A 25,458-nucleotide genomic window follows, 5' to 3' on the forward strand; every position below is an offset into this window, starting at 1 on the left:
AATAAGGACATTTTCATAGAGTAAGCTCGTATTGGACAAATGAATCCCTATCAGATGGTTAACTTTGAAGAAAAAATGAAAATGGGGATAATGGGCCTAGGGCAGTGGTCGGCAACCTTTTGAGACAGAAGAGCCAAAAATTGCAAATTAAGGAAATTTTAAAGATCGAAAGAGCCGCACTTTATTTTATTCTTACTACATATAATGGTGATCGCTAAGGTACATTGCATTCTGATATGAATTCAGTTTTATTATCCTTTTTCACATCGCCACAGATTTTCGTTGTTTTATTGGCAAACAGAAGATATTTCCTTTCTTCTAAATCAATACATTTTCAAAACGAGTACAACTTAGCAACGTTGAAATTATGGAGATTTGCTATTGTGACCTGATAAAATTTATCATTTCAAACATTGGTGCAATTGATTCCAAACACCTATTCCCAGATAAAAAATAGACTTTCGATGTGTTCTGTTGAAATATTAAAAAGATGCATTAAAAATTTTATATCATAAAAATGCATTCTACAAGGGATAAATTAATTTTAAGAAAACTAAGCGAGGGTTTATCACTATTATTTTTTTCTTAAAATTCTTCAAATAAGCCTAATTTTTTTTTGGTTTTGAACATTCGTTAAAAACCATTGAGGTTGATTTGTTTGTTATGCGCATATAACTATCATTTCAAGTAGATAAATATTTTCCGGGCCTGAAAATAAATAAACCAAAAAATTTTTATTCATGAATGCTCATTTAACGGATTGAAAAAAATTAGTGTAAATTTCACAAAATTTTACGATCGGTAGCGAGATGTGGTCTGATAATACGGTTATGAAATTTCTTTTTATTTTTTTTACTACAAGCATTCCGATTCAGCTTTCTAGCTCTCATTTTGATTTCTGGTAAAATGAAAAAAAAGTTTGAAAATTTTATTTTTCTATAACGAAAATCATATGTATAAAAATGGAGGCGTTTTCTTTGTAACACCATCACGTATGAATGGTCGGTCGGAATAAAGTGGAATTTGGTATCCGAGGGTTTTTCGGGTCAGAGATGGTTTGTATAATAGTTTCAACAATCTCACTTTTTATCGAAGGGATGCTCGTATACAAAATCAACTAGAAACGGGACAAAACTCGAACAACTTGAAGACGATTTTCATGAAAACTGATTCACGAGCACGAAGAAGTTAAAGAACTGTAAACATTTTCCAACGATTTATTAAGTAACGGGTTTAACGAAGTTTACCGGGTCAGCTAGTTAAAATTTAAATTCTCAATTCTGCTCAAAATCGTAACTCTCTCAAGTGCTTTCTTATTCAAACTAATGCAATCTTAAAAAATAATGTCTAAACCTCTGAGTCTCAAATATATCATGTTCTATGAATTCTAATCACACATTCATATTTTTAAATTTGGCCGAAAATGTTAACCGATTATAATGATATAAGATTCATTGTTTAAATAATTTATTTTAATATTTCAATATTTCAAAACAAAACAATTTCAAATATTGCAAACAGTCAAAAAAAAATTTTTTTTTAACTTGACAGATTTGCTGTATTTCAGTGTATTTTGGATTTTTGGAATTGTCAAGAATAGATTCATCCGATGATGTAGAAACTCAACTTTTAAATTCAAATTTAAATTTTTGATGTTGTTTTGATCAGAACTTTATAGAACAAAACCAAAACTAAAGTTCTGATAAACACTCAGAATTCACAATCAACTCTAAAAACAGTCATGACGTTTTAAAAATAATTGCAGAAACACGATAAAAGAATTAGGTTTATAATAAAACAAACGGATTTAAAAGTTGTAAGAAGATAAGTTAAAGTTGATGGAAGAAAATGCTTCTTTACCAAATAAAGTTGTTCCTTCGAATAAATACATAAAAAATTTCATATTACATATGAAATTCTAAAATAAGATTTTTTCAACAATCTTGAAAATTTTGTTCACTTGAACTCATGTTCAAAATTAAAACGAAGAACTTGAATTTTTGAAAATTTGTGAAATGCTTTCATGGATTTGAAAAGAAACATTGAGAGAGGGAATTCAATTTTTGAAAAATTTAAAAACAAAAAAATTTAAGAAAGAATTCATCAGCTGATGTTCGTATTTGATCAGAATGGTGGTAAAGCAAATTTATTTTTAAAATATTCAATTCAAGAAAAACAAACTCAATTTCATAATCTCAACAGTGAGGACTTTATCAACGGAAAACCTCCCAATCCACCGAAGAAAAATTTCTCCAGGCTTCCAAATGCTATTTATTTATTTATTTATTTATTTATTTATTTATTTATTTATTTATTTATTTATTTATTTATTTATTTATTTATTCTGATCAACAGATCACATATAGATCCAAATGAAGACTTAAAATTAAAATTAAATTAAAACAAAACACTTAGGTCTAGCTACGGGCTCCTCAGCGCACTTAGAACTTTTCTTCGGAAAACATCCCTCGAAACGTCGAAGTCAAAATGCTCGGAAAAGCGGTTGAACGACTTCATTGCACCGATGAGGGCGCTGTTTGCTCCATAATTGTTCATTCGAATGGGAACATACAATTGAAGATCCTGATTTCTGAGACCACGGGGTCGCACACTTAGTGGAATAGCTTCCAGTAAAGTGGGACAGTCGATTCGCGATGTTAAGATATCAGCAACGAAAGATGCACGGGTTGCATGTCTACGGGCTTGAAGAGTGTCAATGTCTATAAGGCGGCATCGATTTTCGTAGCTTGGTAAGCGGAAAGGGTCTTGCCAGTTTAGATGCCTAAGGGCGAATCGTAAAAAGCGCCGCTGGATAGCCTCGAGACGTTCAGCGCCGTTCTGGTAGTAGGGGCACCAGACGACAGATGCGTATTCAAGAATGGAACGAACAATGCTGCAATATAGGCTTTTCAGGCAATATACGTCCTTGAAGTCCTTCGCTACTCTAAAAATGAAACCCAGACTTCTGGATGCTTTGTTGACTACGTAGTTTGTAGGTGTCTTGAATTCCAGTCGCTTATCGAGGATGACGCCCAGATCGTTAATATGGTCCACGCGTGCGATGGGCTGTTCTCCAAGGTAGTATTCCGCAATCAAAGGCTGCCGCTTACGAGAAAAACTGATAACTGCGCATTTGTTACGATTCAATGGCAAGCAATTGATGTCGCACCAATTAGCGAAGAGGTTGAACTGATTTTGCAGAAAATTAATATCGTCGTAGTCGTTTACGTTGTAAAACAGTTTGAGGTCATCAGCATAGCAAAGTATTGGGCTGTCAAGGAGTGAAAGCACGTCGTTAAAATACATAAGGAAAATAATCAGTCCTAAATGGCTTCCTTGTGGCACACCGGAGGAGGCAGAAAACTGCTTGGAAAAGGTATCACCAGTCCGAACAGTCAGTTTGCGCCCAGTCAAATAACTGCGAATCCAGCCAAGTAAAGTAACACCGAACCCCAAGCGTCCAAGTTTTCCTATGGCAATTTCGTGGTTCACTTTGTCGAATGCAGCTGACAGATCGGTGTATATGGCATCAGTTTGAGATTTTGCAGCAAAGCTTTCATGCACAAAAGAAGTGAACGTCAACAAGTTGCTTGTCGTAGAGCGTTTAGGCATGAATCCGTGCTGGTCATTAGAAATGTAATTCTTACAAAACGAGGAGATGGGATCCAGGACCACTAATTCGAATAATTTGGCTATCGAACATAAGGCTGAGATTCCACGGTAGTTGTTGACATCTCGTCTATCACCTTTTTTGTGGACCGGGAACATATAAACTTCTTTCCACAGTAGCGGAAAGGTAGCTCTGTCAAGCGAAGCTTGAAAAATAAGACGAATAGGAGTCAACAAAACAGGCATGAAACTTTTTATAAACGAAGCTGGTATCCCGTCCGGACCCGTAGAAAAGGAATTCTTGAGCTTCGACGCTGCCTTTGAGATGATTGCATCCCCGATTTCAATACCGTTCAATGAAAAGCCCAGTGGCGAAATGTTCCTGATAGCACTAGCCAAATGCTCTGGGGATGTGGAAGCTGTTGTGAAGATATTTGAAAATTTTTGGGCAAAAAGATCGCAAATTTCACGATCAGACTTCGCCGTAATGTTATCCAGAAACATGTGAGTAGGAATACCAGGTTCTTTCCTCTGACTATTCACGTGTTTCCAAAATGATTTTGGGCAGGATTTGAGGTTACGTTGTACTCGGCGAAGGTAGTTCTGGTAACAACGTTTGCTGGCTTTTTTATAAGCCGAATTAAGCTTCCGATATATATACTTGGTGTAAGGAGATTTTTGTTCGTTATAATTTCGAAGCGCACATCTTTTTTCCGTTTTCAGTCGTCGCAATTCAGTCGTAACCCAGGGAGTTCGTAGATTTTCTCTGATAGTACGTTTAGGCACATGACGATCAATTACATAGTTCAGGATATGCGAGAAGGTTTCTGCAGCAGAGTTAGGATCCGATAAATCGAGCTCCGATGCCCAGTCGATGGTGGCCAAGATGCGAGAAATGTCCTCGAAGTTGGCGTTCTTATAGTCGAGGTAAAAAGCTGGTAAATTTACAACACGAGCGTTCAACTTAGTTACTTCAAGTGAGGCCGATAGAGCAGGATGATGTGGAACTGCTTTAACGAGCGGTGCAGGAGCTAATTCAATGGTCGGTATACGAGACCCATCGTTATTAGACTTTTATGATGAACGTTAATTGATTTCTAAATCCCAACTTGATTGCAAACTGACAAGATGCTGTTAAGTAGTTTTTTTTGTTTTCTTTTTGAATCCTGGGAAATATTATCTGAACTGAAGGAAAACTCATGTTGCATCCGTTTACTCTAGAAAATTTCGAGGATTTTCAATTGTTTTTCATTGAGCTAAAGAGCCGCAGTTATACATCCAAAGAGCCGCATGCAGCTCGCGAGCCGCAGGTTGCCGACCTATGGCCTAGGGGAATGTATGAAGGTGAAATTTCATTTGTATTTTGAAGCTAAAACTATTTAGCAATTGATTTAATTTTTGCCCCTAAATGTATGTAGCATAATTGTTCTTTTTTCGATTATAAATGTTTAAAAAACGATAAAAAACAAGTAAAATTGATAAACTAGCATTTGTAAATATTATGAAGGTGTTTTGTATCCTTTATGATCCAGAAAACTCGTTAAAACCGTCCAAATTGAGACTGATCAATATTACCCCAAATCATCGAAATCGATTTTTAAATCAAATTTAAAATCTATTATATAAAATTCTCTTGTAACGGTGTTTGTAGTACTACTCCTCCGAAACGACCCAAACGATTCGAATGAAATTATTTTTAGAATATTCTGTAGCCATGCGAATCGGTTTATATCGAATAAAAACAACACAAAGTCGTATTGTTGAGGGAGAATTGTGATACGTCTTTTGAGCGTAGAACACCGTCAACTTGTAGTGTATCTTTAGCTAAAAGCTGTTAATATTTCATTAGCAACATAGAAATTCAGTTATTTTATCCGACTTACAAATTTCGTAACCTCAATTTTCCTAATTCTCCTTCCAACAACTATATCCAACACACTCGCTCGTGCTACAATCAGGTAAGTACAATTTAGGTAAATATCATTGTTTTAATTTAATTTTACTTACAATAATATTATTTCTTTTCTATTTCAGATTCCAATGAACTCTATCGCGTGGACAATTCAATGCTATCGTACTTCCTGTTGACTTTGTGAATTCTACTCAACTGATTTTAATATTGTTTACTGTCATCATCATTCGTTCTCAATCATCATCATAAACTAAACACTCTGAGAAAAGCTCCTATCAATTATCCGACAGTTGAGATACAATTTCAAACAACTTATTCTTAACTACTTTTGTTTAATTATTGATCGGCTAACATTCCCCGACCCGTAACACTGGTAAGGGGTTCTACGAAACCAGTTTTACCTTCTATATCCAACCGTGCAAGTTTAGCCACAGCTCGCCGAATCAATCCTGAAGTAGTTTGTACTACTGCTCTTCTCTTCCTGCCATCTGCTGCCGTTGTTATGCTCACTACTTTTCCTCGGATCCATCCCTTACGTTCTGCTTCATTTACAACAATCACAAGATCCCCCGGTGCAATTTCCTTAGAATCCTGGAACCACTTCGTCCTTCTCGTAAGCGTTGGCAAGTATTCCCGGATCCATCGTTTCCAAAACTGGTCCACGGCGTGGTTAAGAAGGTTCCAGTTATTACGATGCGAAGATCTGTCGTCAATTAACCTTTTCGGCGTCTGAGTAACACCATTTGAGCTTAACATCAAGAAGTGATTTGGCGTCAGAGCTTCCTGGAGTTCGTGGTCTACCGGAATAAATGTAAGAGGACGCGAGTTCACTATTCCTTCGGCTTCTCTGACAATCGTCCTAAACGTTTCTTCGTCAGGATTCTTTGTCATCTGCATGGCGCTGAGTGCTGCTTTGACAGAGCGCACCATTCTCTCCCATACTCCGCCCATGTGTGGCGCTAAGGGAGGATTGAAGATCCATCTGGTGTCCGTGTTTGTGAAACATTCTGCCAAGTTCCCGGTGTCTATTTCTCGTGACAGCTCGTTGCTAGCGCCCAAAAAATTAGTCCCATTATCGCTATAAATTTCTCTTGGTGATCCTTTCTGTACTATAAACCGTCTTATTGCCATCTTGCATGATTCTGTATTAAGAGAATGAACGACTTCTAGGTGTACTGCCCGTATCGTCATACAGGTAAATAGTGCGATCCACCTCTTCACGAGAGCCCGTCCAATTTTAATATAAAATGGTCCACAGTAATCTATCCCCGTAAAAGAGAAAGGTCTGGAATACGCTTTTAGTCTCGCTTCGGGCAATGGTGCCATCCTCGGAATAACCGGCCTCGCCTTTTTCACCTGACAGTGAGAACATGTTTTCGCCACCTTTTTCACTACTGACCTCAGATTCGAAATATGAAATCTTTGTCTAATCTCGTTAACAACCGTTTCTGCGTTGCCGTGTAAAAACCGTCTGTGGTACCAATCGACGAGAAGTCTTGTTCCAACATGGTTGGACGGAAGTATTATGGGATACCTTACATCGAAAGACGCGTACGATGCAGCTACAATGCGACTTTCCAAACGAATTACTCCATGGGCATCCAGACACGGTGATAATCTGAACAATTGGCTACTAGTTGACAGTTGGACTCTTCCAGTTTTCGCTAAATGCGCTGCCTCAAGCTCTTTAAGTTCCCTCGGATACTCCTCCTGCTGAATCCATCGAAATATAGTCATTTCCGCTTTGATAAGCTCGTCTTGTGTTAGCGGACCACTCGGTACCTCTCCCGTTTTCTTGACGCGTAGATGATTGTAATAACGATAAACTTGTCCTATTGCACGCCAAAGCCGCATCCACTTAGAGAAACAATCCCATTGAACCATTCGCGATCCTTTTTCTTCCATGTGTGCGAAACATTTCTGCAATTCTTCAGAAGTATCCACTTCCGACACAGTATCCGCCGGCCACGCATCTTCGTTTTCCAAGAGAAATTCCGGTCCTCTGAACCAGCGACTTTCAGGGGAGAAATTTGGATGTTTACCCCACTTCGTTGCGTCATCGGCTACGTTCAGCTTGGACGGTACCCATCTCCAATCCTCCGCACGTGTTGTAGTAAGTATTTCGCCGACCCGGACACCTACAAATTTTGTGTACCTGCGCTGATCTGAGTTGAGCCATGCGAGCACCGTTTTTGAGTCACTCCAGAAAGTAGTTTTGCTGATGATCAATCGATGTGATTCTATAATCGAGTTTTGCATACGCGCTCCAATAACAGCTGCTTGCAACTCTAAACGTGGGATGGATAAAACTTTCAAAGGAGCCACTTTAGCTTTACCTGCGACGAGTGAGCATCGAATTCTTCCTCCGATTTTGACGCGTATGTAGGCGACGCATGCGTAAGCGCTATCGCTAGCATCGCAAAAAATATGCAGCTGAACTTCCTCCAACTGATCTGTAGTGCAATTCGGAAAATAGCTCCTGTTAATGCGTACATCGCCCAGTCTCGCAAAGTAATTGGCCCACAACTGCCATTTTTCGTTGATTTCCTTAGGAATTTTTTCGTCCCAATCAGTTTTTGCCCGCCAAATATCTTGGATTATAATTTTTCCATGCACTACGAAGAATGATAACAATCCTAAAGGATCAAACAATGACATAACAGCTCGTAGCACTTCCCGTTTCGTTGGTCGTAATGGCTCTAATTGCATCGAGGTACGGTAAGTGAAGACATCCGGTTTGGGTTTCCAGTACATCCCCAAGACACGTTCCATAGAATTGCAGTCTAGACTCAGCATTTTTTCTTCCTTCCCGTCGGACGCCCCGACCCGTTTGAGAAACTCCGGGGAATTTGACAGCCAATTGTGTAGTTGGAACCCTCCCTTTGAGTGCACTATTTTTACCTCCAGCGCCAGTTTAACTGCCAGTTCCACCGTATCAGCGCTGTCCAACCAATCGTCCATGTAGTGGCGTGTCCTGATCGCCTCTGCCGCACCAGGAAATTCTCGTTCATGTTCACTTGCGTTGAGGCTCATAACATATTGGGCCGAGCAGGGCGAGCACGTGGATCCAAATGTGGCAACATCCATTATATAAACTTTCGGCTGATCCCGCGCATTCTCCCGCCACAACAACCTCTGGCAGTCGCGATCCTCTTGTCGTATCCTTACTTGATGGAACATCTCCTTGATGTCGGCACATATGGCCACCGCTCGTTCACGAAATCCAAAGAGAATTCGAGGCAAGGAGCTCAGAAGGTCAGGTCCTTTCATCAACACCGAGTTCAATGAGATACCGTCCACCTTAGCAGCGGCATCGCAAAATATACGAATTTTGGACGGCTTCTTTGGGTTGATTACTATACCCAAGGGTAAATACCAGGTTTTCCTAGGGTCTGCTCTTTGTAACTCTTCGTTCGATGCTTCGTGTATGTAGTTCTTGTCAACGTACTCTTTCATTTGTCGCCGAACACTCTCCGAGATAACTGGATCGCTGGCCATTCGTCTTTCTAGACACTGCAGTCTGCGTTCGGCCATCACCCTGCTGTCCGGAAATTCAAAATGGTCGTATTTAAAAATCAATCCGGTTTCAAACCTATCGGCAATTCTTCTCGTCGTTTGCTGCATGATCTGGTTCGCTCGTTGATTTTCTCTGGATTCCAGATTTTTTGTTGTGGTTATTCCTAGGGAATCAATCCTAAAATATTGTTCCACCAACTCGTGTAAGGATTTACTCTGCTGCTCACATTCGCACATATGGAAAAATCCAGCTCCAGACGATCCAAATTCCGATGCTCCATAAACCGTCCAACCCAGGCGACATTTTGCTGCAATCGGGTCACCTATTGCTCCTTCTCGAATTTTTTGCGTTGCTGCTACGTACAGATTATCATTACCGATCAGAATCTTCGGTATGGCGTTTTTGTAACTCTGAATCGGTAATCCTTGAAGGTGTGGGTACTTCTGAATCAATTCCTGTCCCCGGATGGTCTGCTTGGGCAGGTTTAGGCACTTAACTGTCCTAACCTCCTTCAACTTGTAATGTTGTCCTGGATTAGAGTTGCCACATATATCTAACGAGACTCGTTTAGAATTCTTTTCGTTCCGTCGTATATTTGCGGTCCATTGTAGACATAGCGGTGCTTTTTCTCCTTCTACCTCTAGCTGCTTAACGACTTCCTCTTCTACCAGCGTCAACGAAGATCCTTCATCCAAAAATGCAAACACCTCTACAGATCGTCCATTTCCGAACAGCGTTACCGGTATGATTCTGAACAACGTCGTATGTTCCGCGTGATGATGGTTTGCAACTGCCCCAGTTGCTTTGGGTTCCGTTTCGTCATCCGGTTTCTCATGCAGTAAGGGATGGTGTTTATGTTTACACTCATCAACCCCACACTGCTTCGCGGCCTTACACGGCCTCCTTCCGTGGCAATTCAGACAGCTACTGCACATATTAAGCTCCCGTACCTGCCTCCACCTATCAGCGACGTTCAGTTCCACGAATTTCGGGCAATTTTTAACTCGATGTTCAGGGTCTCGACAGATAAAGCAAACTGGAATAACGTTTCTCCTTAAGCGTTCAGCCTTAATCTTCATTTGGTGGTCAGCGATACGATTATTCGAGACGTGGGACATAATAGCACCAGCGGATGTCCTCATATCAACGACTTCTTCAATATCTGAATCTGATTCAACCTCAGCATGTGCACCGAAGAAATTCTTCTCCCTCATTTTATCCTTTCGTCCGGTTCTCTGAATGGGTTTAGAGCTCATATTGTCACAGTTTACCGACACATTGGAAATACCTTTAATGATGCCGCCCAAATACGTACAGAAAGTCGGCAAATCGGCTGTCCCTACTTTTTCGATATACATGCCCCATTCCATTTGAAAATTCGGTGGCAGCTTCTCAACCAATTCAAACAGTAGCGTTGGGTTGTTCAGATGTTGATCCGCTAGTGCCAGGTGACAGCATAGATTTTGAACAGCTAACCCGAAGCTGACTAATGTTTCCAGTTTATCGGCTCTTGGGGCAGGCACTTGCTTAGCTTTCTGTAGCAACCTATAGATCAAAATCTCTGGTTTTCCATAAAGAGTCTCTAGTGTACTGATGATCGAGGGTACTGCTTCTGGCATCATGAGTCGACTGCATACTGCTTCATAGGCGGAACCTTTTAGACATCTTTGGAGTCTCATAAGGTTTTCTGTATCGTCGAATCCACAGGCTTCTGAAGTCATACGGAAAGTACGAATGAAAAGCGGCCAATCTTCGGGATTCCCGCTAAAAATCGGCAAATCTTTCGTCAATATTTGTCGAGATAATAACTGCTTCTTTGTAGGACACACTTCAAAACTAATCTGTCCATTCGCACAATTAACGCTTCCACCTTCGTCAACACAGGCGGCAGGTGCACCACCACTTGATCCATATTGCGGGTTGCCGTCATACACAGCCGCTGAAGTGCTGGCATTCGCCCATGCTACTTTAGACAAACCGGAAAAACTATCCGCGCGATTGGGAGACAACTCCGATGTAAAGTTGAAATCTCGCTCATATGGCGGAACAAAGGAAAGGTTTTTAAGTTGCTCTACAATTTGGCTTTCGTCTTTGTTCAATTTTGAAGGACCGATCTTCCGACCTGATCTGGTTATTTCCATTTGATGGGACCTGCTATTGGTGTCTATAGGAACTTTACTTTGGAAAAACTTTGACAACTCAGACACCCTATTGTTTGCTGTGTGTGATGATCTACCTATCGGTTCGGCTTTATTAGCTAGCCCCTGACTTCTTGGCTCTCGCAAAGTGGATTGGAAACCCAACGGAGGTAGTCCCTTGCGCCACTCTTCTACCTTATTAATCCCACTCTGAGCGGATTTTCTACTCCTTGTTTCACTTACGGCGTCTTCCTCGTCCTCCAGGGCTTGCAGCTTCTTTTTCATAAATTCTTCCTCCAATTGAAGTTGCCGTCGTTCAAATTGTGCCTCTTTTTCCAGACGTTCCTGCTCGCGTCGCCTTGCATCATCTCGACGTTCGAAATCAAGCTGCTTTTCACGCAGCGTTTTTTCCGCCTCGAGTCGTTGAAGGGTTAACCGAGCTCTGGTTTTCGATGACGTTATCGAATTGAGGGTCAAAGCTCTCGTTGGTACGATCGTCTCTCCCCTAGGAGTAGCAAGCTCGGGTCTCGAATCCATAACCGTAGCTTTTTGACACGCCGGGCACGTGAAACTACGTTCACTGATGCTTTCTCCAACACCTACGCAGGCAAAGTGCCACCAAGTGTCACAGTGATCACATTGGACCATTTCTTCGTTGTCCGGTGCATTACAAGCCGAGCAATTTCCGATCTTACCGTCCGGGAACACGATGTCCATTGGCTTTCCATCCATTTTCAAGAAATTTCTTTTAGTTTGTTGAGGGAGAATTGTGATACGTCTTTTGAGCGTAGAACACCGTCAACTTGTAGTGTATCTTTAGCTAAAAGCTGTTAATATTTCATTAGCAACATAGAAATTCAGTTATTTTATCCGACTTACAAATTTCGTAACCTCAATTTTCCTAATTCTCCTTCCAACAACTATATCCAACACACTCGCTCGTGCTACAATCAGGTAAGTACAATTTAGGTAAATATCATTGTTTTAATTTAATTTTACTTACAATAATATTATTTCTTTTCTATTTCAGATTCCAATGAACTCTATCGCGTGGACAATTCAATGCTATCGTACTTCCTGTTGACTTTGTGAATTCTACTCAACTGATTTTAATATTGTTTACTGTCATCATCATTCGTTCTCAATCATCATCATAAACTAAACACTCTGAGAAAAGCTCCTATCAATTATCCGACAGTTGAGATACAATTTCAAACAACTTATTCTTAACTACTTTTGTTTAATTATTGATCGGCTAACACGTATCAATTGTCCGTAATTATTAAATTTGTAGTTTTTTGAATGAAATGAAAGTCATGGCTTCCATTTTTTCGACATTTTTTTTTTCTTCGGGCGGTTTGTTTTTCGTCTCCAAGGTCGAGGCGTCGCGACCTGACGTCCTTAGAAGAACCATGGCATAGCATACTGATCATTGTGAATATTTTGGCGCGTATTTCTCAACCAAGCATATTTTCAATGCAAGTGGTGGCGACATGATGCCTTGATGTGATTTTTTTTGTTCTTGATTCCTACCTCACTTCTATAGCACATGGTAATGAATGACGCCTAGATGTGACTCAGGTTGACATTTTGCTGATCGAATAAAACATATAATATTTGTTTTGCCAAAATCTGGAATTGAAAAGTCAGGCATCCATTTTTAGAGATTTTCTTTTCTTCGAGGGGTTTGTTTTTCGTCTCCATGGGCGAGGCGTCGCTAGCAAACGTCGTTGCAAGATAATAGTAACCAAAGCATTCTGTTCATTGATCGCTGGAAAAATTTAAAAAATTAGGCGCCTATTTCTCAACCAAGTAACTATAGTTCTTATGCACGTGGGGGCGATATGCAACCTAGATGTGTGTTTTTTTTTTTTTAATATTTGTACACAGCACATGGTAATATATAACGCCTAGATGTGACACGGATTGATATTTTATCGATCGGATCAAAACAATATAAACTAATCCAAATATTAAAACCATTTTTAATTCGTGTTAATTTTAATAGTAAATAGTTGTCCAAAAAATATGAATTTGATAATGCTAAATATGAAATAATGACACTTTGAGAACGTTTGAAAATAAGAAATTGGGAAGCTTTACATTCAATTTCGTATAATCCACTACGCCTAGAACGCTGGACACATTAACTGAACGAGAGTCTGTTCTTTGAAATAGTTTAGATAGGATTGAAGTTTTTAAAGGCCGACTAAAATGTTTGATTTTTTGCAAACGTAAGTTGAAGTGATCAATAAAATCATGTTCTTTTCAGTAACAAAAAGTGAGTATATGCATTTTCCGGAAGAATTTTCAATAAAGAAAGTAAACTAGACGCCATTTAGCAATGAAACATCTACAATTCAAGAATTTTATCTCCAGAATGGCCAAACAGGATATCCCGGGTGTTGAATCTGAAGCGGATATTCAAAATTATTATAAAGGTCTTTGTAAATCAAGGTCTTTTGGTTGAACAGCATTCAGTGAAATTGAAGTACCAAGCATTAATTTATTCCGGAGAAAAACTTAGGATATATCAATGAAAGTAGATAAAACAGACAAACAAGAACAAGTATTGAATTCATTTTTATTAAGACCTATGTGTTTTCACTTGCCTCTATAAATGGGACAAATGTATACTTCGATATTTCTTTTCGTCATAACTAATTTTTTTTTTTCAAAATATTATTTTTCTCAGAAAATATGTAAGTTGAACTGTGGTGATGTTCGTTTGCATTTGCCCCGGTGTTTCATTTTTGAAATGAACTCACGAAAACCATCGAAGCCTGAACAGATCATTTCATTTCGATCTATTAAATTTAAAAAAAAATCTGCTTTTCAATTAAATGTTATTAAATCTTAAAAATATTACATAATCCTAAATGAAATCACAGATCACCACCAACAATGTTCAGAAAATTTTGAAATCAGAACATCCCAATGCTTCATAAGAATCTTTAAAAAAATGGGTGAATAATATCTAAACATATGTTTTCCTCTTTTCAAAACCAATCGTTTCTGTGATTCATTGGGTTAAAGTTCAAATGAATTATTTTGCATTTTTTGCTTGAATAAAAAAAAGTAATATGCAGTGTACAAAATCGTCAGATTTAATGCCATGACAAGTGCATTAAATGTTTGGGAACATTTTAAGTTGTAATGTGTAAAGTCTTTAACTAAAGTATCAGGCGATACTTTTTGGAAATGATTTTGGTGAAAATATGGATTTTAATTCAAACTGCTTCGAAGCATGAGGATGGTGAATAAAAAGCTGTTTGAAAATGGTTAGTAAAAAATCTTTTCTTATGTGTTTCATTTCTTCAGCTCTAAAAAATGCACCATTCAAAGCTAATTAGGAGCTGAAAGCGCTGCGTTAGGCACAATATTCGGCAAATACTCCAAAAAATTGTCCCGATTTCAAAAACAATATAACAAATCGGAATAAATCTACTGAATGGAATACAGCAAATGAAACATATTATCAACATACAGTTATTTATGGAACAAGTTAAAAAAATTGAATTTCAAAAGACCCTTTGAGTTTAAATTCTTTGATTTAATTTTGATAGAATTGAGCGGGACGACTCGAGTAAAGGGAAAGAAGGGAAATGTAAAGAAAACTAGGAAAAATAGAAAATGGACGCCAAATTGAACATGGTAAGACGAAGTTTACCGGGTCTGCTAGTAGTCTAATAAATTTCTGAAGTCATGTTTTACGTTCATAGGAGTCCAGTACTGGTTTTAAAAATATGAAACATGCCACATTCACCTTAACAGAAAAAATAATAATCGAAACATATTGAAAAGTGATTAATTTTACCCCGGATTACGGTAAGACAAAAACGAGATTCAGATATCTCAAGTTTGAGAACATCAGAACTATGCCAAAAGAATTGTGCAAAAGGTACTAATATTAACCCATTAGTGCATAGTGTTGTTTTGAAACAACACTAATTAAATCAAATTTATTTCGAAAACGCATTGATATTCACGGAACATTCCTTCACTAAAGTTGTGCTAAAGATTACAGGAAATCAGCTCAGGATGTTGTTAAAACTGGTTTTCCAATCATATGTAAGTTATTTGAGAAGGTACGCATACAAGTTAACTTTTCACACTGTTGTTTTAAAACAACATTATGCATTAAAGGGTTAAATCAATTGCTTTTCTCATAGTCATAACAGTTTCTAACAGGTGCATTTGTGCCTTCTCACGGTTGTTTTGCACTCTATTTACTTTAGCACGCAGATCAATAAAAATTAGTTTCAAAGGAAAGTGCCGCAAAAACAAAGGTTTTTTTTAACAATATAAAATTACTTAGGTCCAAATACATTTTCCTTTGCTTCCAAGAAATATTTCCCTTTGAATCAAAAAATGTTTTTTGATAAAATATCTGAAAAACTTTGATTCAAAATTTCAAATCCCTCAAATCTGTAACATTTTGTAGAGATGCCATAGAATTTTCTTTTATTTCCAAGTAATTTTTAATTTTATTTGAAATTTTATTCGTTGATTAATTTTCTTTCTCTTTTTTTTTACATAAATCTAGTACCACCAATAGTTTCTTTCGAAAAATAATAATATTTTATATTAAAAATATTTTTATTTATCTTACAAAGCAGGTTTTGCCACTGCGATTACTTCCTGGTCCAAATTATGGGAAGTCTAGTAAACAACAAGAGAGTAAAATAGAAAACCTTGAAGTAAACAAGTCACAACTGGATGACAAAAATACTTTATTTATTATTTGAGCAGGGAAAAGCTACTAAGTTTTCCCAGTAACAATGAATGAAATGGGAAGGTAATTATGCACTACCAACATCAAGATCGTATTAGAACAATAAATAATACTCACTTTGGAATATGCTTGAGTTGATCTACAAACGGTTTTCTGGCCAAACCGTGAAATCATTGCACCTGCCGGATCGTCGTGAAATTCCGTAGCTTCCAACTTGATACCTTTTTCGTCAGCTGATTAGTAGACCAAAATCAAATTCAAACGTTTAATAATTCAGTTCAGTTAACATTAACTTATCAAAAATCCTTCACGCTACCGAGTGGAGTGGAAATGGAGTAGAGTGGAAATTTTCGCCAACCTTCATTGTCATGAATTCGATAAAATATCATAAATGTAGTTAGAATCGTTAGAAATATAATTTTGAGTTATAATGATATCAAAATTTAGTGTTATTTAAGGGGGGGTAGGGTCTAACGGGTAAAAAAAACACCATTTTCACGATTTTTTTTAGAGCTATCGTTCAAACAAATGTATTCAAATTTTTTGCATTATACAAAGCATTGTTAAAAGAACATTTAGTAATTTTTTCGTAGAAAAATATTGAAAAATGAGCAGGTGACGGAGCACTTTCGAGGATGCCTTTTAGAAAACAGGATTTGCGGTGGACACTGTATCTCAGCACAGAATCATCTGAAGTAAAAAAATCAGAGAAATATATTTTTAATAGATGTTTTTCTGGACCCTTACGTTTTTATTTAACTTAAAAAAAAATTTATGAAATTTTTGTGGCTGTTTGAAGTAAAAACTACGATTTTTCACGAAAAAATCCGCCGAAATTTTTATCTGTAAAATCTCCCCAGAGTAAAAAAAAAAAGAAAAACGTTGGGGTCTGGTATTTAATATGTAGAAAATATGTTCCAAATTTGAAAAGAATCGGTGAAGTAGTTTTCAAATGACGATGTCCACGGACTTTAAAAATGTGCTTTCGAGAAAAACGCGTTTGAAGTTTCTGCTCTCTCTCTCTCTCTTGCAGTATTAGATAAGAAGAGATAAAGGCCTATAATTTCTACAGTTTTGCTTCGATTGACTTGAAAATTTGACGCAACATTCTTGAAATGTTTTACAATAAGAAAATAAAAAAATCGGTTTTTTGAAAGTGTTAGACCCTTTCCCACCCCCCCCCCCCCCTTAATTCTTATTTCGCCAGCTGAAAATATTCAAATATTGTGAGAATATTTTATCATTTATGGTCCAGACAACTTAAAGCATCAATGCCAGCGTAAATTATTAGTAGATCTTTTCTTCAAACGTAGTTTTCTCGTCAACTGTTCGTGGACAGGAATTCGAAGAGATCAACGAGGAGGACTTCTTTTAAATAAAATAGCGTTCCAGAAATATGATAGCATAATACAATTGTTTTTCCAAGTGGTGCTTTTTTCCTATAAGAATTTTACATTTAATGAATGTATTAAATTTCTGCATCGATGTCTTAGAAATGCGAAACAGCGATCAACGGAATGGAAAGTATGCTTTTAGTTATTTTTATTTTAATATCATTGATAAGAAAATTTCAATCGTTGAGAACATTTGGGTAGAGTATGCAACAGAGGTGGAAATGTGGTTCTCTTATCAACGGTAACTGATACTAACATACAAAATACTAATTCATAATAATAAAGTTTTTCTGCTTCAAACCTCGATATATTACCTATATGATTTGGATGTCCTTATTATTTTAGAACACATTGGAGTTTCGAAAAAGCGAATATGTACTGATCATCCGTGAAAACCATTGATCCTCAAACTTGTTGCGTAATTTATTCAAAATTGGTTGCTAATTTGACTCGTTCGTAGAATACAGATTTTGCCAAGTATCGGATATTGTATCGGATATTGCTCTTGAGAATTTTTGAAAAAAATTTTAAAGAATTTTTCTCTGACAATCGATTTATAATTTGACTTAAAGGCATAACGTTGATCTGTACAACCCTCAAAGTACTCTGCAAAGTGATCCTGAACAGAATCCAGGAGAAAATCGACGCTACACTCCGACGGCAACAAGCTGGATTCCGATCTGGACGATCATGTGTGGACCACATCACAACGCTACGAATAATACTGGAACAAATCAACGAATTCCAGGACTCTCTTCTGCTGGTGTTTGTTGATTTCGAAAAAGCATTTGACCGACTTAACCATGAAAACATCTGGGCGATTCTATTTGTTTTTTGTTTTTTCTGGGATTTTAACACTCTCGTGTTATTCATCCCCTAATCAGGGCGGTTCTAAGACGAAGAGGAGTACCAGAGAAACTAGTCCATCTCATCGAAGCACAATACGAGGCATTTTCGTGCAAGGTCTTGCACGACGGTGTCTTGTGCGATCCAATCCCGGTAACTGCTGGAGTGAGACAAGATGTATTCTATAACCGCTACTTTTTCTAATCGTAATGGATGAGATTCTAACTGGATCGATTGACTGTGCACTGAACCGAGGATTGCCGTGGAATCCTTCAACAATGGAGCAACTGAACGACCTTGACCTGACTGACGATATTGTTTTGCTCGCCAAACACAACCAGATATGCAGAGCAAACTCGACGACCTCACCGAAAGTTCAAGGCAGCAGGTCTCAAAGTTAATGTCGGAAAGACCAAGTCGATGGACATCAACATAGGAAATCCCCCCAGTTTCATGGTAGGTGGACAACAAGTTGAGAAAGTGGAGTGCTTCTAGTATCTTGGTAGCCAGATAACGCCTGATGGTGGTACCAGGAAAGACAACGAAACTCGGATCAGAAAGGCCCGTTTTGCATTTGCGAGTCTCCGGAACATTCTCTCTACGAACGAAAATCCGAATCTTCAACTCAAACGTCAAATCCGTATTACTGTACTGGTGTGAAACTTGGTGCACATATGCGGTAACAACGCGAAAACTGCAAGTATTTGTAAACCGCTGCCTGCGGAATATTATCCGCGCTTGGTGGCCTGGCAACTGGATCTCGGACTACATCGCCGGTGTCATCAAAGGCCGCTAGAAATCGAGATTCGGGAACGTAAGTGGAGATGGATTGGGCACACGCTGTGAAAAGATGAATACGAGATTTGCAGAGAGGCGCTAGACTGGAATCCAGAAGGACATCGAAGAAGAGGCAGACCCAGAAACCAAGGTTGCCAAAAAAAAAAAATTCTGTGTTTTTGAGAAAAATAATTCTGACTTTCTGTGATTTTACCCAAAAATTCTGTGATGGATTTCTGTTATGCTATTGCTTTGGATTTCATAGAAAAGTCATGATAAATTGGATCCTTTTCACATTTCAGTTGTGCAAAATAAATTACCATTACCAATCTTATCATACTTTTCTAATTCAAAGTAAGAAATCAAAACTTTATACTGTCCAAAAAATTATAATTTCGGAAATCCATTCAAAACTTTAAAATTCTGTGAAATCTGTGAAAATTTCAAAATTATGTGTTCTGTGTCACAGATTCTGTGATGAAAATTTGCTCAAAATTCTGTAAAATTACAGATTTTTCTGTGATTTCGGCAACCTTGCCCGGATCGTCAACAGTGGAGGTCTTTTACCACGGCTCTATGCACCGGAGGATCGGCGCGGGATCATTAAGTTAAGTAAGTAAGTTAAAGGCAGCTTTCCAGTACCATTTGCTTGATTTTGAACAAGTAATTTTCAAAGGGATATGAGGAAATCGAGGTAAGTGATCCAAACCTTTTAACTTCTTCAACGACGTGTACTAAATTATGTAAATTGCTAGTAACTGACCCAAAAAATGAGTCATAATTGAATATGAATTTTTCGAACATCGTTTGAGCTACACCTAACAGATCGTGGTAGTTATCACTTGAACAAAATGTAGCTGCACAAAATAAGCAAAGGAAGTTTTCAAAGTGATCTAAATCTAACGATTGATCCAACAGACTAATTCCAACATAATGCAGAAATGTGGCACATTCGCCTTCTAGTGAGACAAACTCTCTATGCTGCGAACTGCACGATGTATTTCGATTGGTAGTCTGATACAATTGAGCTTAGATGACATCATTCATTTTTCGTTGGAATTCTATCTTTTTACATTATTACCAACCGTGTATTTTTTAAGCAGTTTGTTCATTACCCCTAAATTCTATAGGTGTAACGAATCAGACACGATGAAATCATCAGACACGATGAAATCAAAAGGCAGTTCCAAAAGTGGTGAGATGAATTTGACTGTTTCATTATTTCCCGCTATTCGTTTCTTTTGATAATGCTCTTTCTACAATCCAGCTCGAAAATCCTCATCTGTGCGTTGTGGTGCAACTGTTTGGGGGAAAACATTGGAACTCATGGAAGTGGAATATTCGCCGATGGTACAACATTTCAAGCATCCATGCTGTGAATTAAAGTTGACAACACCTGTAAACAAAGACTCATTATTTTTTTTTGTCTAAAATGAATGATGATTATTGATTTGAATATTATTCCTGACCAAACCTTTAACAATCGCACGAGCAGGACAATCGCAAATAAAAGCTCGAATTCTAAATTCTAAGAGGAAATTGTTCATGATGATCAACAAAAAGGTTAAAAAAAACTCTTCTAATTGCCAGGTTTGTTTTCCCTTCGAAAATTCCTATGACCATAAGTGAAATTTCTGGATGATGTGCAACTTTAAACAGAATCGACCATACTTGCTCTGTTCCATTGTTATATAAGGGTAATCCATCGATATTGACATTGATGTCTATAGCTCGATTTTCGTTCAAGTTGCCGAATGATGATTGCAAACAAACTTCTGAAATTGAAATCAGTTTATAAATTATATTTTAAAGGTATTTCTTACCAATTCCGTTATATCAGTACTTTCCTCCTTGAATATCATAAATATTGGCATCAAATCTGGACGTCCAGAGAAGTTTTCGTGGATCTTTTGGTATAGAAAAGTCTTGAGAGTTGAGCCTGGTTAGCAGTGGCTTCACAGTTCGGAGGGGGACATTGTACTCGATACTCCAGTTCTGAAGAAATTCGATCAAAGTGCCAGAGCAAGTGGAGTCTTCATCCTTGCTTGTTTCACAATCGTCCGGGCTGTATTAACCGTTTTCTTCTAAAAGCCGGTTCTCTTCCGTTCGGAAATGTTCTTCAGTGTTCACTTCACATATTTTTGATGATTCTTCGTGGAATGCAGGCAGCAACAATATATCTCCCGAACTATCTGTTCCCGTTGGTTTCGTGACGAGAAGATTTTTTCGGCCACACAATTTGTTCGATTTGATCCGGATTGTAGATTTTATGTTGAATTTTCTTGTATCGGTCGTGTCATCACCATTTTTGTACCTATTCAGCAGTCTCCAATAGGTTCCACATTTCAAAAGTTTTTTTCCCATTTCCGCTATTCACCAGGATTGAATGAAAATAAACTAATTCATGAACCGACACCGACTGACTAAATCGACGAAAATGTACACAAAACAATTTTTTTCTATCAAACTCTAGATTTTTACGGAGAAAAGAATTCTCTTCATCAGCGGATGTGAATGCTCTCGCTCACTCCTATGTGTTGACCATCTTACTCTTGACTGCAGTGAGATTTATGTTTCCCCGTACAGATTAGGGGGAGCAGACGAAAAAAAAAATGCACTCTCTTTCACTGGACAAGTCGATTAAAGGAGTTTTATCATCCATGTATGTATGTATGAATGTATTGTATAATTTCTCGAGATCAATTCGAGAATTCATCTAATGATTTTTTTAATTTCATGTTTTGTTTATTACCAAATAAACATTGAAACAATTATGGCACAGTTTAAAAAAAGTGAACTCATCTATCAGGGACCCAAGGAGTGGAGTTAATCAAGCAGTTGGAATTAATTTTGTCCTGCTAGATCCAGCACTTCTGTATTTTCCTGCTAGCAAATGAGTAGGTATTTCGCTAAGACAGGTCAGCAAATGCAAGCATTAAGAGAAAACTTTTTCCAATTAAAGCACTGAAAGGCCGGAATGACAAAAGGTAAATGATGCCAGAAGTTGGTTCCGACCTTTCCTGAAATTGTGCACCCCTTTCTATAAATATTCATGAATTTCTTTACTTTCAGCTGGATGAGAAATTAAGAGCAGCCTATTAAAGTACCTGGCTGATGAGGGGGTTGAAATTATTTACTTTACAAAAAGCAGTTTAATTGATGATCTTTTCCGCTTCGTTACAGCGGACACAAGTTGCTTTTTTGCTTTTAATTGAATGATTTCAATTAACGTTGAATTTTTAGAATGAAAACAGCATGATAAATATTGCAATAACATAGAGGAAGTTGATTTTGCTTGAAGTCAATCATTGTTTAGTTTTTTTCATCCAGATCGCCAGAACTCCTATCAAAAACCTGTTATGTTTAGGATATCTTTGTTCCAGTGCCTTGTAAGTTGTTTTACTCAGACATCTGTACTTCGCACATGTTTACAAAAGTGTAATTCTTGTAAAAAAAAATGTATAAATTTGGAATTTGTTTCGCTTGAATTCTGGGAATTTATTTTTCAGTGCTAATAAGCGAACAAGATGAAGAAAGACTCTGGTAGAGAATTTTGTACGAGCTGAAAACTTCCGTATGCATTTTATCTCTCGTTCCAAATGTAGCACGTTAAACATTTTCATTCATGAACGTGAAACATGTTGGACAACAACAAATGTTGTCATTGAGAAAATTTCCCGAATCACTTGACTTCTCGTAATGAAATGAAGCCCCCGCGCCCGGACTATGATGAAGCGTTGTTTGATTGCCAGATAAACAAATCAGCTGATGAAACACCGTCTCAAGAAGCGTGGGGAATAGAATAAAAGGTTGAATACACGAGTGATTTACTTTCCCGTCAACTTTTTGACGAGAGACTTCACGACCCGTGGGATGTAATTTTACGCTGCTGGAGGGCCAATGCTTAGCACAGCAAACATCTCGGCGAGCAAAGTGTCGAAAAAGGTAAACTTTTGATCCTGCATTATTCATAAACTTTCCACTGTAGAGTCAACAGTGGCACCACCCACACCGTTATCGTGAAAAGTGTTTGTTTGAGAGTGCCCAAAAGTGTCCCCGGATGGTTGTACTTAGCATTCTTTCTTTCTTGGGAAGGTGTACTTCTCACAGTCTTTAACCATGCCCTCGACCTTGTCTTGGAAAGATTGCGATGATAAATGATGTGTTGAGGAGATCAAATTACACGAGGACATCGATTGAAGATAGTTGGTTTTTTTCAATTTCAATTTTTAAATCAGCTGTAATTACTTTTTTGCAATACTTTATTGGCAGTAACTTATCGAAAAGTTATTTTCCAATTTGTGTCCCCATTTCAATATTTTAAAAGTAAGTAGGTGAGCAGTGGCAAAATCATTATGGGTTTTGAAAAAAAATTATTTTAACATAATCAGAGTATTGATAGCAGGATGTTATTGATGGATACATATGGACCTATGTATAAACCGTTTAGTAATAGCTATAACTCTTCTGAAGTCAAACGGATCGGTTTCATCATTGACTTTTGTTTTATTTGCATTCAAAAATGTCGTTCTGTATGGGCTGAAGTTTTGGTAAAATCTAGGCATTTGATTTTAAAATTTCCAACATGAGTTATCCGAGCAATACGGGCGTTATCCGGGAAAATGTGGGCGAAACCAAGGAATAATTAAATAAAAATCTAGAAGAAAAACACTTGAAACACCTCAGTAGAATCGTGATTAAGGCTTTCAGAAAAAATGTTCAAGTTTATATGACAAAAATGACAAAAATGACAAAAATGACAAAAATGACAAAAATGACAAAAATGACAAAAATGACAAAAATGACAAAAATGACAAAAATGACAAAAATGACAAAAAAGATTAAAATAATGGAAATTACAAAAAATACAAAACAAATGAAATTACAAAATGTTTTTAAATAATTTTCTTTTTCGAAAATAACAAAAAATACAAAAACAGATCAAAAAAACTTTTTTTTGGTTTATTTATGACTTTGTACCACCTTGTGGCGTTCGTGTCTAAGAAGATCAAAATGAATACAACAAACCTGCATACAACAAAGAGATTTCATGGAAGTTTGGGTTGATAATTATGTAAGAATTTACCATTTTGAAATTTTACTCAGACAGAGCGCTTTCTTTAGTAAAAGGTAGTAAAATTTTTTAAAGAGTTTTCAAACAATGCTCAAAGTTTTCACCGACTCGAAAGCAACCGAAATAACCAAAACCGTTCTGTCGATATCAAAGTCAGACGAAACCAGATTGACTTCCAGCTGGTGATGCAGGATTCCGAGAACAGATTTCACTTAAGTCGCCATCATCGCCTTTTACCATCTGCCCTACCCACAGTTTGTTCAACATTTAGCCCAGATTCAACCCACAGGAAAATTGAAATCGACACAAAATCATGTCTATCAAGATATTTTGCAAACAAACCACACCGCAAATGTTCCACTTCGTCATGATATCCAGCTTCGATCCAACATCCTCCCTCAGGCCAGTGAAGGAAGCGGCAGGAGTGTGGCCAGCGTTGCCACAAGAAGAGGTTCATCTGGAATAGCTGATATTTTCAGCTGGTTCTTGGTATAGATAGTGCAACCAGAAGCTTGCGGTTAATTAATTATTGAAGCAAGATGAGAATTTAACAGATTTTAAAACTTGACGGCGTTTTTATAGAGGTACTATGATAGATAACTTCAGTTAGAAAATTTACGAGAAATAAAAAGTGAGTTTTGAGTTCATATCATATCCTAAGAATAAGTTTCACCATCGTATCATGTTAAGAATGCTAATTGCTCGGTTTGGCTGTGGAAGACAATTGAATATGGCAACCCTCTTCGGGCCCGACTTGAGGGTTTTCATCGACCGAGATTTCCACCTCATGCCAAGTATTTATCCTTTTCTCGGGATTCATCGTTGATTCCTTCCTTCAACTAGAAAAAAAGCACGGAGTTTGAATGCTTGTGGTTAGTTTGGGGCGGCATTTGTTCGAGCTAATTCAGATAATTCGAGCTTATTTTTGTGTATGAACTTAAATAAAATGAAATGATCTTATGTTCAAATTTTTAAAACGTGAATTTTGGCAAGCTGAATGAAGTTTTATATTTATTTAGTAGCAGTAAATATGAAGTCAGTTAACGTTTTCTCATTTAACAAAAAAAAATAACACAGGGGAGCAGTATTTTCGATGTATCTTTTTTAAAACTGCTTTTGGAAGATTTTGACGTCCTCGATTCGAATCATTCCGTCAACTGGGGCAACATGCAAAACTTTTCAACTTCAATGGCATCTAAATTCTTAATGCCTACAGATAATCATACCTCTTGTACATCAAAAGTTTTAAGGTTGATGGCACACCAAATTGACATTGTCAGAAAAATTATTGGTTTTACCAGTTATTTTTGAATTTTCAGAAACATGCGATTTTCACCCTTCTAAGAAAAAGGGGTAAGTTGCAACAAACTCTGTTATTAATGAAAAATCAAATAAAACCTTTGAAAATTTTTATTTTTAGATATATTTGTGATGTCATAACGCATAAAACATCAAT

General features: G+C 37.4%; 1 protein-coding gene across 1 annotated transcript; it reads right to left on the bottom strand.

Moving 5' to 3' along the window:
• Nucleotides 1–5,857: 5,857 nt before the first annotated feature.
• Nucleotides 5,858–11,908, bottom strand: LOC129752938 (uncharacterized). Its single transcript, XM_055748729.1, has one exon. It carries the CDS (start codon nucleotides 11,906–11,908, stop codon nucleotides 5,858–5,860), a length of 6,051 nt encoding a protein of 2,016 aa, XP_055604704.1.
• Nucleotides 11,909–25,458: the final 13,550 nt, after the last annotated feature.

This window comes from Uranotaenia lowii, chromosome 3 (genome assembly GCF_029784155.1).
Source record: "Uranotaenia lowii strain MFRU-FL chromosome 3, ASM2978415v1, whole genome shotgun sequence".
Lineage (NCBI taxonomy): Eukaryota > Metazoa > Arthropoda > Insecta > Diptera > Culicidae > Uranotaenia > Uranotaenia lowii.